The sequence below is a fragment of the Ranitomeya variabilis genome, chromosome 2 (genome assembly GCF_051348905.1).
Source record: "Ranitomeya variabilis isolate aRanVar5 chromosome 2, aRanVar5.hap1, whole genome shotgun sequence".
Lineage (NCBI taxonomy): Eukaryota > Metazoa > Chordata > Amphibia > Anura > Dendrobatidae > Ranitomeya > Ranitomeya variabilis.
This window is the reverse complement of record NC_135233.1, coordinates 849,775,634-849,787,913: the sequence shown is the minus strand read 5'-3', so window position 1 is coordinate 849,787,913 and position 12,280 is coordinate 849,775,634. Positions and strand designations below refer to the sequence as shown.

At 45.3% G+C, this 12,280-nt stretch overlaps 1 protein-coding gene across 2 annotated transcripts; it reads left to right on the top strand.

Annotated features, from left to right (window-relative positions):
- Positions 1–627: 627 nt before the first annotated feature.
- Positions 628–12,263, top strand: EIF4E2 (eukaryotic translation initiation factor 4E family member 2). Of its 2 annotated transcripts, none has more exons than XM_077290211.1 (7): positions 628–783; positions 2,583–2,697; positions 5,512–5,646; positions 6,011–6,115; positions 6,240–6,392; positions 8,375–8,511; positions 11,594–12,263. In XM_077290211.1, exons 1-7 carry the CDS (start codon positions 764–766, stop codon positions 11,631–11,633), a joined length of 705 nt encoding a protein of 234 aa, XP_077146326.1. In that variant the 5' UTR covers positions 628–763; the 3' UTR covers positions 11,634–12,263. The 2 variants fall into 2 exon arrangements, with proteins under 2 accessions (XP_077146326.1, XP_077146327.1); XM_077290212.1 differs by lacking the exon at positions 628–783 and adding an exon at positions 786–1,216.
- Positions 12,264–12,280: the final 17 nt, after the last annotated feature.

Here is a 12,280-nt window from a genome sequence, read left to right as displayed (position 1 = left end):
GCCTCCTTCTCCCGCACTATGATATCCAGGCGATTCGTCTCAAAGATAACGTCGGTAACCAAACTAGCAATGCTCACAAGAACACCTTCCATCGCTGCCACAAAACTAAAACCCTCAAAGATGGGCTGTAAAAACAGTAACTATATAGTTTTCCATATTTTCCATTAGCCAATCAAATTTGGGAGCCTCCCATTTTAAAAACGGATCAGTCGTAAAAACGGATGCAACGGATGGTAAAAACGGATGCAACGTATGCAACGCATCCAGTATTTTCGACGGAAACGTTTAACGGATTTGCGACGGATCCGTCGAAATGCTGTATGCGTTGCATACGTTTTTCACTTTTTTGACGCATCCGTTTTTTCGGCAAAAAAACGGATTTGCGACGTAATGCAGTTAACGCTAGTGTGAAAGTAGCCTTAGACTGCAAGTGTCCCTTTTCTGTGTCTGCCACCGCTTAGTTCTAGGAGCAAACATGTGTGACATTGTCCCGCTCTTCTCACCTACTATAAAGAAAATACTGAGCTTTCTTGGCTGTTTATTCGTGTATATAAAGCATTTATTTTATAAGGAAGAGGGGTAAAAATAAACATTGCCACACTCAAAATGGCGGCCAGCTTTCGCCGCTGTCCATGACCTTTATGCGTCCGGTAGAAAACCTCAGTGTGAATACAGAGTTCCGCGTGCTGCCGGAAGCGGCGGCGGGAGTGCGGAGGAATGTTATGCGGAAAGCGGAAGTGGCGGGGAGAGGAGCACGGAGACGATGAACAACAAATTTGATGCGTGAGTGCGGGGCTTGGCGCAATGGCAGAGGCTGTATGGGGTGGGCGGTTAGGTGGCAGACAGCAGCCATGGCGGCGTGCGCTGATGTGGAGCATTGCTCGGCAGAGCCGTGCGGGTGTGTGCTTCCCATGACCGCGCGTATAACGACGTGACCCGATCTGCTGCCCGATGTCTGCCCTGATTCTGATAACATCACCATGGAGGGATGTGGAGCGAATATGAGTGACCAGAGCAGACATGGAAATCTCCGTGCATTAACCCTTTCAGCATCTGGCTCTTCTCATTTTTCCACTTCTTCCAAGAGCCGTAACTTTTAGTTTTCCATATGATTATCTTGGGGACGTGTTGTAGTCTTGAGTCCCCATTCGTTTTGCCAATTAATGTTTTGAAACGCAAAAATTCAAATTCCAAGTGCGGTGAAAGAAATGTCAGGGTATGTGCACATGTAGGTGGGATGTCTGCCGATTTTTCCGCACCTGTTTTGTAAATCCGCAGGTAAACCGCACTGCGGATTTTGTGCGGATTCCACCTGCGGTTTTACACCTGCGGATTCCTATTACGGAGCAGGTGTAAACCACTGTGGAATCCACACAAAGAATTGACATGCTGCGGAATTAACACCGCTGCGTTTCCGCCCATTTTTTTCCGCAGCATGTGCACTGCGGATTTTGTTTTCCATAGGTTTACATGGTACTGTAAACTCATGAAAACAGCTGCAGATCCGCAGCGTCAAAACCACTGCGGATCTGCAGAAAAATCCGCAACGCGTTCACATAGCCTAATTCCACCATCGTTTATGGGAGGTTTTGTTTTTACGCATTCATTGGGCGGTAAATGTGACCTAGTGACATAATTGGTCAGCTGATCCAGCGACAGCAAATAGGCTTCTTTATTATCGTTCTTATTTTTTGAAAGTATGACTTTACGCTGTCTCTGTCTTCAGAGGGAACGTGTTTGCTTGCTGGTACTATATACTGCAATACTACACTATTAGTACTAATCACAGCCTCCTACAGGAGCACCGAAAGGATGGACCCCTCTAGGCTCATGGGGAAAGAGTGGGCAGTGGGCACCCCAATGGTTGCCTCATCAGAGACTGACAGTGGGATTTAAAGGGATTGTCTCATGTTTGTAAATAAAGTTGCAGAGTGCTTATGAAAACGAGGAACTTTGCAATCTACTTTTTATTTATAATCCTCCCTCTTCTCAAGAATGGGAAGATTTTTAATGTTCTAGTTTACAGCTTATTGGCAAGTTTACCAGTCCCCTCTGCAATGGCTGGTTTCCTTGGCAAGGACTGTGTGTGTGAAGGCTGTTTGCTATACAGCTTGCATGTGCTGCGCTGTTGCAGTCTGGATCTCTGTGATTTTCAGGGGCCGAGCTGTGCCTGACGCCGCGTGGGCCGAGCTGCGCCTGACGCAACATTGGAGAGTGCAATGTTCGGGCTAGTGGCTCAGCCATGATGCTGGTCCCAACCATAAGTAACTTTAAGAGGTAAAACCGCAGCAATTAGAGCGAACTCCATTCACTGCCGGTAGAGGCACGTGCTGGCTGTATAGCATACCCGGCATCTGCCCTGAAGAGAGGTGTCATTTGCATTGAGGGACAAGCACCTGCGCAGCCATACTACTTCAATATGTAAAAACATGCTGACAGGTTCCCCTCAATGGAATTGTGTTGTCAGTAGTCAGAGAACAGATGAGCGTTCTCTCATTCTGAGAATTGGAAAAGACCCCAAAAAGGGATTGTGTGTGTGGAAGACTTGTATGATGTATGTTCTGATTGTGCTTTGTGTGCAGTCTGAAGGATGACGACAGCGGGGATCATGATCAGAATGAAGAGAACGGCACACAGAAAGACAGTGAGAAGGAAAAAAACGATAAGGACAAGAACCAGGGACCCTGCAAGAAGAAGGTAGGACGTCCGCTGTTCTTTATTGTCTGCTCACAACATATCAGGCTGCGGCTGTCTGATAAATGCATGTAGAAAAGCCGCGGAGACACCATCACGTGTTTCTCAACGCAAGCAATGAATAGCCAGGTCTTTCACCAGGAAGGAACAACCACGGGAAGGGCAGCATCCAATAAAGGAAAACCACCTATTCCAAAACATGGTATCCATCGACAGCTGTTTCGGGGTATTTGCCCCTCATCAGTGTGGAGTAGGAAACTGGCTATTAGGAGCATTGCCTGGTGAAAGGACTATAAACATAAGGATGAATGACCTCGGGGAGATCAAAACATCCAACACCGCGGAGACACCATCACGTGTTTCTCAACGCAGTGATCCAGAACAGTGCCCCCATCCCTTATGGGAAATATGCAAATGCATGTAGAAAAGCCGCGGAGACACCATCACGTGTTTCTCAACGCAAGCAATGAATAGCCAGGTCTTTCTCCAGGAAGGAACAACCACGGGAAGGGCAGCATCCAATAAAGGAAAACCACCTATGCCAAAACATGGTATCCATCCACAGACAGCTGTTTCGGGGTATTTGCCTGGATCACTGCGTTGAGAAACACGTGATGGTGTCTCCACGGTGTTGGATGTTTTGATCTCACCGAGGTCATTCATCCTTATGTTTATTGGCTGTCTGATAAAGGCAGATTACCCTGTGGCCCCTTCAGCCTAAGGATCAGTGGAGGGCATGGTGGGCAGACCCCTAATTATCCAAAAGAGATGAAATACCCCTCTACTTTGTTAGAGGAAAACCCCTTTAAAGTTAATCTTTCACCAGGTTTCCCCATATAAAGAAAGCCCTATGCTACAGCATTCTGGCAAGCTGTATATATGTTCCCAATCTGCTCTGCAAGGCACAAAAAAGGACCTCTTAGTATACTCGCAGATGGCGCGGTCCGGCCAGATGGCCATCGCTGGTCTTACATCATCCATACAGTGTCCCCCAAGGCATTCCTGCGCAGGCGCACTTCTCTCTGCCCTGCAGAAGGCAGAGGAGGAAAGTACAGTAGTGTGCGTGCGCCAGGAATGGCCGCAGGTGAAGCCGGAGCATGCGCACTACAATGGTTTGCTCTGAGCTCGGCAGAGAGGAGTGCGCCTGGGAGACAGTGTAGATGATGTACACCACACACTTAGAGTTTAGTGAAGGGTTTTTTAGTGTCTTGCAGAGAGGATGGGGATATACAGACAGCATACTAGTATACTGTAAAATAAGGCTTAAAGGGGATCTGTCACCCCCGGGACGTATATGACCTATTAATATGGGCATACAGGTAATAGAAACGTTACACTGGTCCTACCTGTATGCCTCATATTAATGGTCTTGTTGCTGACAAATGTTATTTTCTTTCTTTATGTTAATGATTTTTTCCAGGCTCCGGGGTGTACTGTGCATAGAAGAAATCCCTGCCTCCTGTTCTCATTGTAATACTTACCCCCTCCATCAGCATCAGTTATGTTGCCGGAATCCTGCGCCCTGCACTCCCACAGAAATATATACCTCATCTTCCCTTTTGTGAGTGCTGCATTCAGGCATCTTCTGCGCTGAGGACAGGTTGCAGGGATTTCTTCTAGGCACCACCCGCCCCAAAGCCTGGAAGAAATCATTACCATAAAGGCAGAATATAACATTTCTCTGCAACAAGACCATTAATATGAGGCAGACAGGTAGGACTAGTGTAACATTTCTATTACCTGTATGCCCATATTAATGGGTCAGGGGGTGATTGATTCCCTTTTAAACATGCTCGTCGTATTTTGTACAGGGAAAACAAAAATTAACACAAAATAAAAAGGCCCATGCCTCTGGGACTGTGTGGTGGAGTAAAAAAGTCACAAACGGAACTAATGAAATCACAAACTGGCCACTCTTCAAAAATTAGACTCGTGCACTGCCTTAATCTTAGTGGTGCTCAGGTAGGTTCCAACATCATATAAACTGGCCACTCTTGTCTTGATGATGGGTCCTCATTAAGACTCACGTCCTAGGCACCCATAGACTGTCATTGATTCATACACACATCAGTGAGTCTGTGTCTTGGTCCCTGAGACTTACAGCAGGTCCTGTTCTTGTCAGTTATGTGGATCAGATTCGGCCATTAAAGTCTATTGGGATCCAGGAGATACTGATGAAATTAGGAAGACAGGCTCTGTACTTCACACTTTCATCTTAGTGTAATCTGTTTTAACTGATACATTGTTAAAGGGAACCTGTGGCGTTTCAGGAAGAGGCCGAGAGCCGAGCCTCAGGGGCGCCTGGTCCATCAGGTGAGTCCTCGCCCAATGCCAGTGACTGCCAGGTCTCTCCCTATACAGCTCAGAGAGAGACCTGCCAGACCGAATAGTAACCCGTGTGGCTCGGTCCTGGGCGACTTTTAAAGCATGTGTTTCCCTTGCGTGCCGCAGCGTTTCATTGTCAGGCATACATGGATGCAGTCATACAGCCAGTGCCTGACATGCTGCACGTTGTTCGGGGAACCTGTGTCCGCTGTCAGTATCTGCTTCAGTGAAAAATAAAGGGATGAGAAAGAAAACTGGTGCAACTAGGGTGACATCGGATGGTAACACACGGAGGGGTGAATGTCACCTAATTTTTAATTTATGTTCCTCCATTTTCATGTTGTATTCCTGTAAAACAATATCGTTTTTGGGGGGAGTCTCGGTTGCCAATAACAATTTCTGCTTGCCTGGCAATCCTACCCTGGTCTGCCACTATCCAGGTATGTCCGATGTACACAAGTAACTCACTCATTATGTGTTGTGTGTTCACAGACCGTTGTGCCCGGTCCGGCGGAGCACCCGTTACAGTACAACTATACCTTCTGGTATTCCCGCAGAACTCCAGGAAGACCGACGAGCTCTCAGAGTTACGAACAGAACATCAAGCAGATCGGCACCTTTGCCTCTGTGAGTGCCAGTTACGTTATTCCTCGGCATAGCGAACACGGTGTGGTCACAGGATGGCACAGCGGGGGATGTCCGCATCTGACAACCATCCTTGTGTCATGGCTTGCCACCAGCACTTATTGTGAGGATGGCACAGGAGGCATCCTCATCCATAATTATTGCTTTCTTATGTAGCACCATCATATTCCGTAGTGCTCTACATACGTTATCATTGCTCACAATCTACATTCCCTATCAGTACGTCTTTGGAGTGTAAGCAGACCCAATTCCAGATTTACATTTTATGGCATATCAGACCATTCTTAAACTGCACGACGTGTTTAGATTTACCCTTTCTTACTTTATTTGATGTGTCTTTACCTAGGTGGAACAGTTCTGGAGATTCTACAGCCACATGGTACGTCCCGGGGACCTGACCGGACACAGTGATTTTCATCTTTTTAAGGAAGGGATCAAACCAATGTGGGAGGTGAGAAACAAAAGAAATGTGGGTAATATTACATCTGGGTACTATGATGAGAGCGGTGGTTGTGGAAGCTGCTGGTGATTCTAGAGTCCTTGCCCACTTCAAGCGCATGTTTCCTCCTGTCTAGGATGATGCCAACAAGAACGGAGGAAAGTGGATAATCCGCCTTCGCAAAGGACTCGCTTCTCGCTGCTGGGAGAATCTTATTCTTGCCATGTTAGGGGAGCAGTTCATGGTTGGAGAGGAGATCTGTGGGGCAGTTGTCTCTGTTCGTTTCCAGGTGAGAACTAGTAGAGTAGAAAAACCTATGGATAATACTTAAGGAAAATTGTCTTTTCTGAAAGATTTTTTTTCTTTTTAAAGCACCACTCCAGCGTTTTTATTTTTTTAATTCAGCGCTGGAGTGGTGCTACTCATCTCAGGTCCCTGACCCCAGTAATATACCCACCACCCGCAGTCTTCAGCTGTTCTCAGCACCACTACTGTCCCGCAACGCCATCTTGTAACCACAATTTCTGCCTGACCAGAAGTCAGAGGTAACAGTCACAAGTTCTCAATGTATGTCTATGGGAGACTTGTTCATAGACGTCCATTGAGTTGTGACTTCCAGATCGCCCAGCAAACAGTGGAGCAATCCGGCCGGTCACAGACTGCTAGAGACCGACCGGAGCAGCGCTGATAACGGCTGGTAGGTATGAGACTAGGAGCAGGAAGCTTACATTAGTAGCACCACTTCAGCGCTGCAATAAAAAAAAAAAGCCGCTGGAGTGGTGCTTTAATGTATATGTTTAATGGAGCTATATCTTTAGGAATGTTAACATTAAAGATTAGACCGCCCCATCCATGTGCAGTATTATTATATATGGATATAATAGATTTGCTTTCAGAGTCGCCATTCTTATACAATCAGCGGCTCTTCCTTTGGAAGGCTCATATTGATTACATTGACCACCAGGTAATTCTTCATTATTAGGCAGGAACTGGTGGTCATTGTGTAGGAGTCTAACTCGTCTACTACTCTGACCTATTTAGTAGGCTCTTCCCTCCCAACCATACAAAAACTAAATAAAAGGGGTTGTCAAGTCTAAAATGAAAAGTCCACAGTCACTCTATGTGACTGCAGACTTGTGAATCCCCCCAGCGCACCCATTGTCCATGTATGTGACATGCATGCTCCCGGGCAGAACCCAACTAGTGCTGCCTCTCTCAGTTCACTTGTATTGAGCGAGGCTCTTCCCCGTTTAGTGGGCGCAGCCATCTAGTGACGCGGCCTCGCTCAATGCAAGTGTTGGCTGAGATGAATGACAGCTTGTAAAGGCAGCATTGTACTGGAGATACATGGACATCATATCCCGCATGTATTACTGAGAGGGAAATTCCACAAAGAGAAAAGTCTGAAGCATGAATCAGGCCACAAACTGCATACCAGGGAAAAGAAACCAAGGAATAGAAGTTGTAGACTGCAATATTTTTTTAGCTAAAGGGAACTACTCGACAAAGTTGTGTTTAGCTTTTTAACCCTTTCATGGCCAACTTTTAATTTTATGCCTTTTGTTTCTGCCTTAACTTTGTTTGTTTTAGGTTTTTTTTGTTTTTGTTTTTATGAGCCATAACTTTTGTTTTCCCGTTGAAATAGCCACTTTTTTGCTGGCAGCGTTGTACTTCTAAATTTGACCATTCAGTTTACATTATAATATAATATATAATATAAAAAAAACAGGACAAAAATGACAAGTGGGGTTAAAAAAAATTTTGCAACACTTTTTTTGCTTAAAAATGTACTTAATAGCATGATTATAGTTACATATTGGAGGAAAAATTCCTTCCCGAATCTATATACACCAGGCAGACTAGTTCCCTAGATTGACGTCCCATCACAGAATCTAGAGCCCGTAACCTGTAATATTATATTTTTCAGTAAAGGAATCCAGGCTCTTCTTGCACTGTGGTAGTGAATCAACCTTTACAAGATCATGTGGCAGAGAGTTCTATAGTCTCACTGCTCTTACAGTAAAGAATCACCGACTGTGATGATGATTACACGTTTTTCCTAGATGTAGAAGATGCCCCCATTGTCCCTGTTGCAGGCCGGGGTGTAAAAAGATCACTAAAAAGCCTTCTGTCTGGTACAGAGCAGTCTCAGTCCCTGGGCCAGCTACATACACCCACTGCTCCCATATGACATCAGTTTACATTATATAGCTGGGAAGGGGTTAATTTTTATTAATCTAATGTAAAGCTGATTTGATCCCTTTATTTTAGGAGGACATAATTTCTATCTGGAATAAAACTGCAAGTGACCAAGCAACCACAGCTCGAATTCGGGATACTTTACGACGAGTCCTGAATCTGCCTCCGAATACAGTCATGGAATATAAGACACACACAGACAGCATCAAGTACGTATGAAGTAACTCAGCATCATGGAGTCTTTTATCCAAAAGTAATAGGGCAACTGCAGGAATGGTGAGAAGAAAATGGGGGATGTCTCCGCATACTATCAGCAATCCTGTGTGTCACATTTTGGGTTTATGGTCTCCAGTTTTTATTTGAGCCTTTACAACAGAAAGTCTCATTTATAGTGATGGTCAATGATATCAAGGTACAAACTGGAGAACGTGCCTTAATCATACCTATAAGCTGCCGGCGGGCAGTATTTGTAGCTGTAGAATCTATCGGGTACATAAATAGAACTTTCACCAAAATGTTTGTTGAACAAGACACATGACATAATAATACAGAGCAGAATAAGGCCATGTTCACACAGTGCGTTTTTTACCGCGGAACCGCAGCGGTTTTGCCGCTGCGGTTCCGCAGCTTTTTTCCATGCAGGGTACAGTACAATGTACCCTATGGAAAACAGGAACCACTGTGCACACGATCCTGAATTTCCCAAAAAAAAAGCCGCGCTGAATAGCTGCGGGAAAAAAGGAGCATGTCACTTCTTTGTGCGAAACTGCAGCGGTTCTGCACCCATAGACCTCCATTGTGAGGTCAAACCCGCAGTAAAACCCGCAGATCAAAAATATATCTGCGGGTTTTATTGCGGTTTGTGGTGCAGAACCGCTGCAGCAGGAAGTGCGGGGAAGCGGCCGGAAGTGCGTGGGCGGAAGTGCTTGGGCGGAGAGACATGGAGGCATACCGTCGCATGGGGATCGTGTCGGCCGTTTGATTGATTTGGTATGTGTGTGTGTGTGTGTGTGTCTCTGTGTGTGTGTGTGTGTGTGTGTGTATGCGTGTGTGTCCCCATGCGACGCTAGTGTCTCCATTGTGCTAAGTCGCCGTATGGGACTACTACTCCCATCCGGTATTAGGATGGGAGAGTTGTCCCTGTGTCCGGCGACTTAGCACAGTTGTAAAGTTACACAAAACACCTACATACATGACACACAGTACATACAACATATAACATAGAGTATATACTCACCAACAGCACACTTGTAGGCGAAGCCCTCGATCCTCCAGGGAAAAATCCCAAAATAAAAAATCAAATCCATACTCCCTGTCCGCAGAATCCATAAAACGAGTGTCCCACGCCGATCGGCTGCTCTCCGGCGATACACTGCTAGGAGCGAAGCTCCTAGCAGTGTATCGCGTACTGTTCCGGAGTTCAATGGCTCCGGCGTCTCGGTTAACAGCAGTACAGCTGCGTTGAACTTTCCCACGCAGCACTGCCGTTAAGCGAGAGTGCCGGGTCAATGACCGCCGGCAAACTCGCTCGCGCATGCGCAATGACACACCGACAGGAACTATGGCTCCTGTCAGTGTGTTATACGTTATATATATGTGTGATACGTGGCACTTAAATACGTGATACGTGGCACTTAAATACGTGGCACTTAAATACGTGGCACTTAAATACGTGGCACTTAAATACGTGGCACTTAAATACGTGGCACTTAAATACGTGGCACTTAAATACGTGGCACTTAAATACGTGGCACTTAAATACGTGGCACTTAAATACGTGGCACTTAAATACGTGGCACTTAAATACGTGGCACTTAAATACGTGGCACTTCTACGTGATACGTGGCACTTAAATACGTGATACGTGGCACTTAAATACGTGATACGTGGCACTTAAATACGTGGCACTTAAATACGTGGCACTTAAATACGTGGCACTTAAATACGTGGCACTTAAATACGTGGCACTTAAATACGTGGCACTTAAATACGTGGCACTTAAATACGTGGCACTTAAATACGTGGCACTTAAATACGTGGCACTTAAATACGTGGCACTTAAATACGTGGCACTTAAATACGTGGCACTTAAATACGTGGCACTTAGGCTATGTTCACATTTGCGTTGTGCGCCGCAGCGTCGGCGCCGCAACACACAACGCAAACAAAAACGCAGCAAAACGCATGCACAACGCTGCGTTTTGCGCCGCATGCGTCCTTTTTTTGATTGATTTTGGACGCAGCAAAAATGCAACTTGCGTCCTCTGCGCCCGGATGCGTGCGCTGCAGTGACGCATGCGGCGCAAAACGCAAGTGCGACGCATGTCCATGCGCCCCCATGTTAAATATAGGGGCGCATGACGCAATGTGAACGTAGACTTAAATAGCTGGATAGAGCTGGATCCGCGGGCTGTGATCTGGCCTACGCTCAGCACTCTGCGGAGCGCTGTCATTCAAAACACGTCCACTCATTTTGGTGTTTAGTCCCAAAATGGAGGATGGAAGAAGAAAAGGGTTGGACAAGGAAATGACATCATTTCTTTTTTTTTTTCCCCCCACTGCAGTTAAAGCTTTATTTGTGTCAAACACAGACAATCTGCAGAGAAAACTGCATAAAAAAACGCATCAAAAACGCACCTGCGTTTTCTGCCAAGAGCTGCGGTTTTAGTCCTCAAAAAAAAGGATTGAAATCAGGAACGTGTGAACATACCCTAAAACGTTTTTGTTTATTTTTTTCTTATTTTGCCTCTCTGTTGCAGAGATGATAGCATTCAAAGTATTTGACACCTAAACAGGCTATTTTTTGCGCAAAAACCTTATGAAGTAGAATGATTTTTTTTTTTTTTTTTGGCACTAACAAAAACACCTATCCTTAGACTCGCAAAAAAAATGGATCAAAGCCTGACATATATGTATGTGTAAAAAATGCTTACAAACCGCATCCCATTCATTTCTAATGCATTCCGCAATTGTTTTTTCCCGCTGCGGAAACGCAACGCGAAAAAAAACGCAGCATGTTCATTATTTTTGCATAATTGCAGCAATTCCTCACCCATAGACATGCATTAGGAAAAACTTGTCTAAATCTGCATGCGTTTTTCCTGCCACGGGTATGCAGAATTGAAGCAGAAAATTCTGCTTCTATTCTGCAACGTGGGCACATAGCCTTAGTCTTGGGCAGAGTCTGGAGGATGGATTATAGATGAATAGAAAAAATACAACTTACCGCCTTTGCTTTTATCTCTTGTCTGGAATTTAACCCTTCCTTATTGACTTTTTTCTCAATTACAGGGACAAGACGAGTTTCAGAAACACCAAAATTGCATTATGAAAGAAAGTTGTCAACCCCGGTGCTGACTTTTTGCTGACTTCATCACTCCCATTTCCAGACAGTATTTTGCTTGTGTTTTTGTGACCTCGTGAACCCATTCGTTGGTGGAGAGCCTAGCAATCCGTGCCATAGATGGGCAATGTTATGTGGCCTCTGCCGTGTATGTGGGTGAGAATGGCCTTCCCGTCACTCCGCACCACCAGCCTTCACTCCGTATGTGACGTACAACCGCCGCTTCATTGAGGAGGAAGAAAAGCGCGAAAATGTTACGTTTCTTTTCTACTTTATTTTTTTTAGGGATAGCAGGTGACTGGCATGAACGGTTTCTCTTTTTTTTGTACTATTGTAGATTATGGCCACTCCGTGTGGATAGAGTGAAATGCTTTCATTTCCTGCTCCCAAAATTTGCCTTGTAAAGTTTCTTCAGCACTTTGTTCGTTTCCTTTCATGTTTTACGTAAAGGATTTTGTCTGTATTATAATAATAATAATCACCATCCCAGACCCATTGCTGAGACATATCGGCGTTATACGCACTGGTGTGCCAGGTTTACCCTTCGTTTCTGCTGCCTACGTGTCACAATGTCAAATACTCCACTGCAGCTCCACCATTAAAATGTTGGGTCTTTGGTCCTGGCTTTGTTTCTT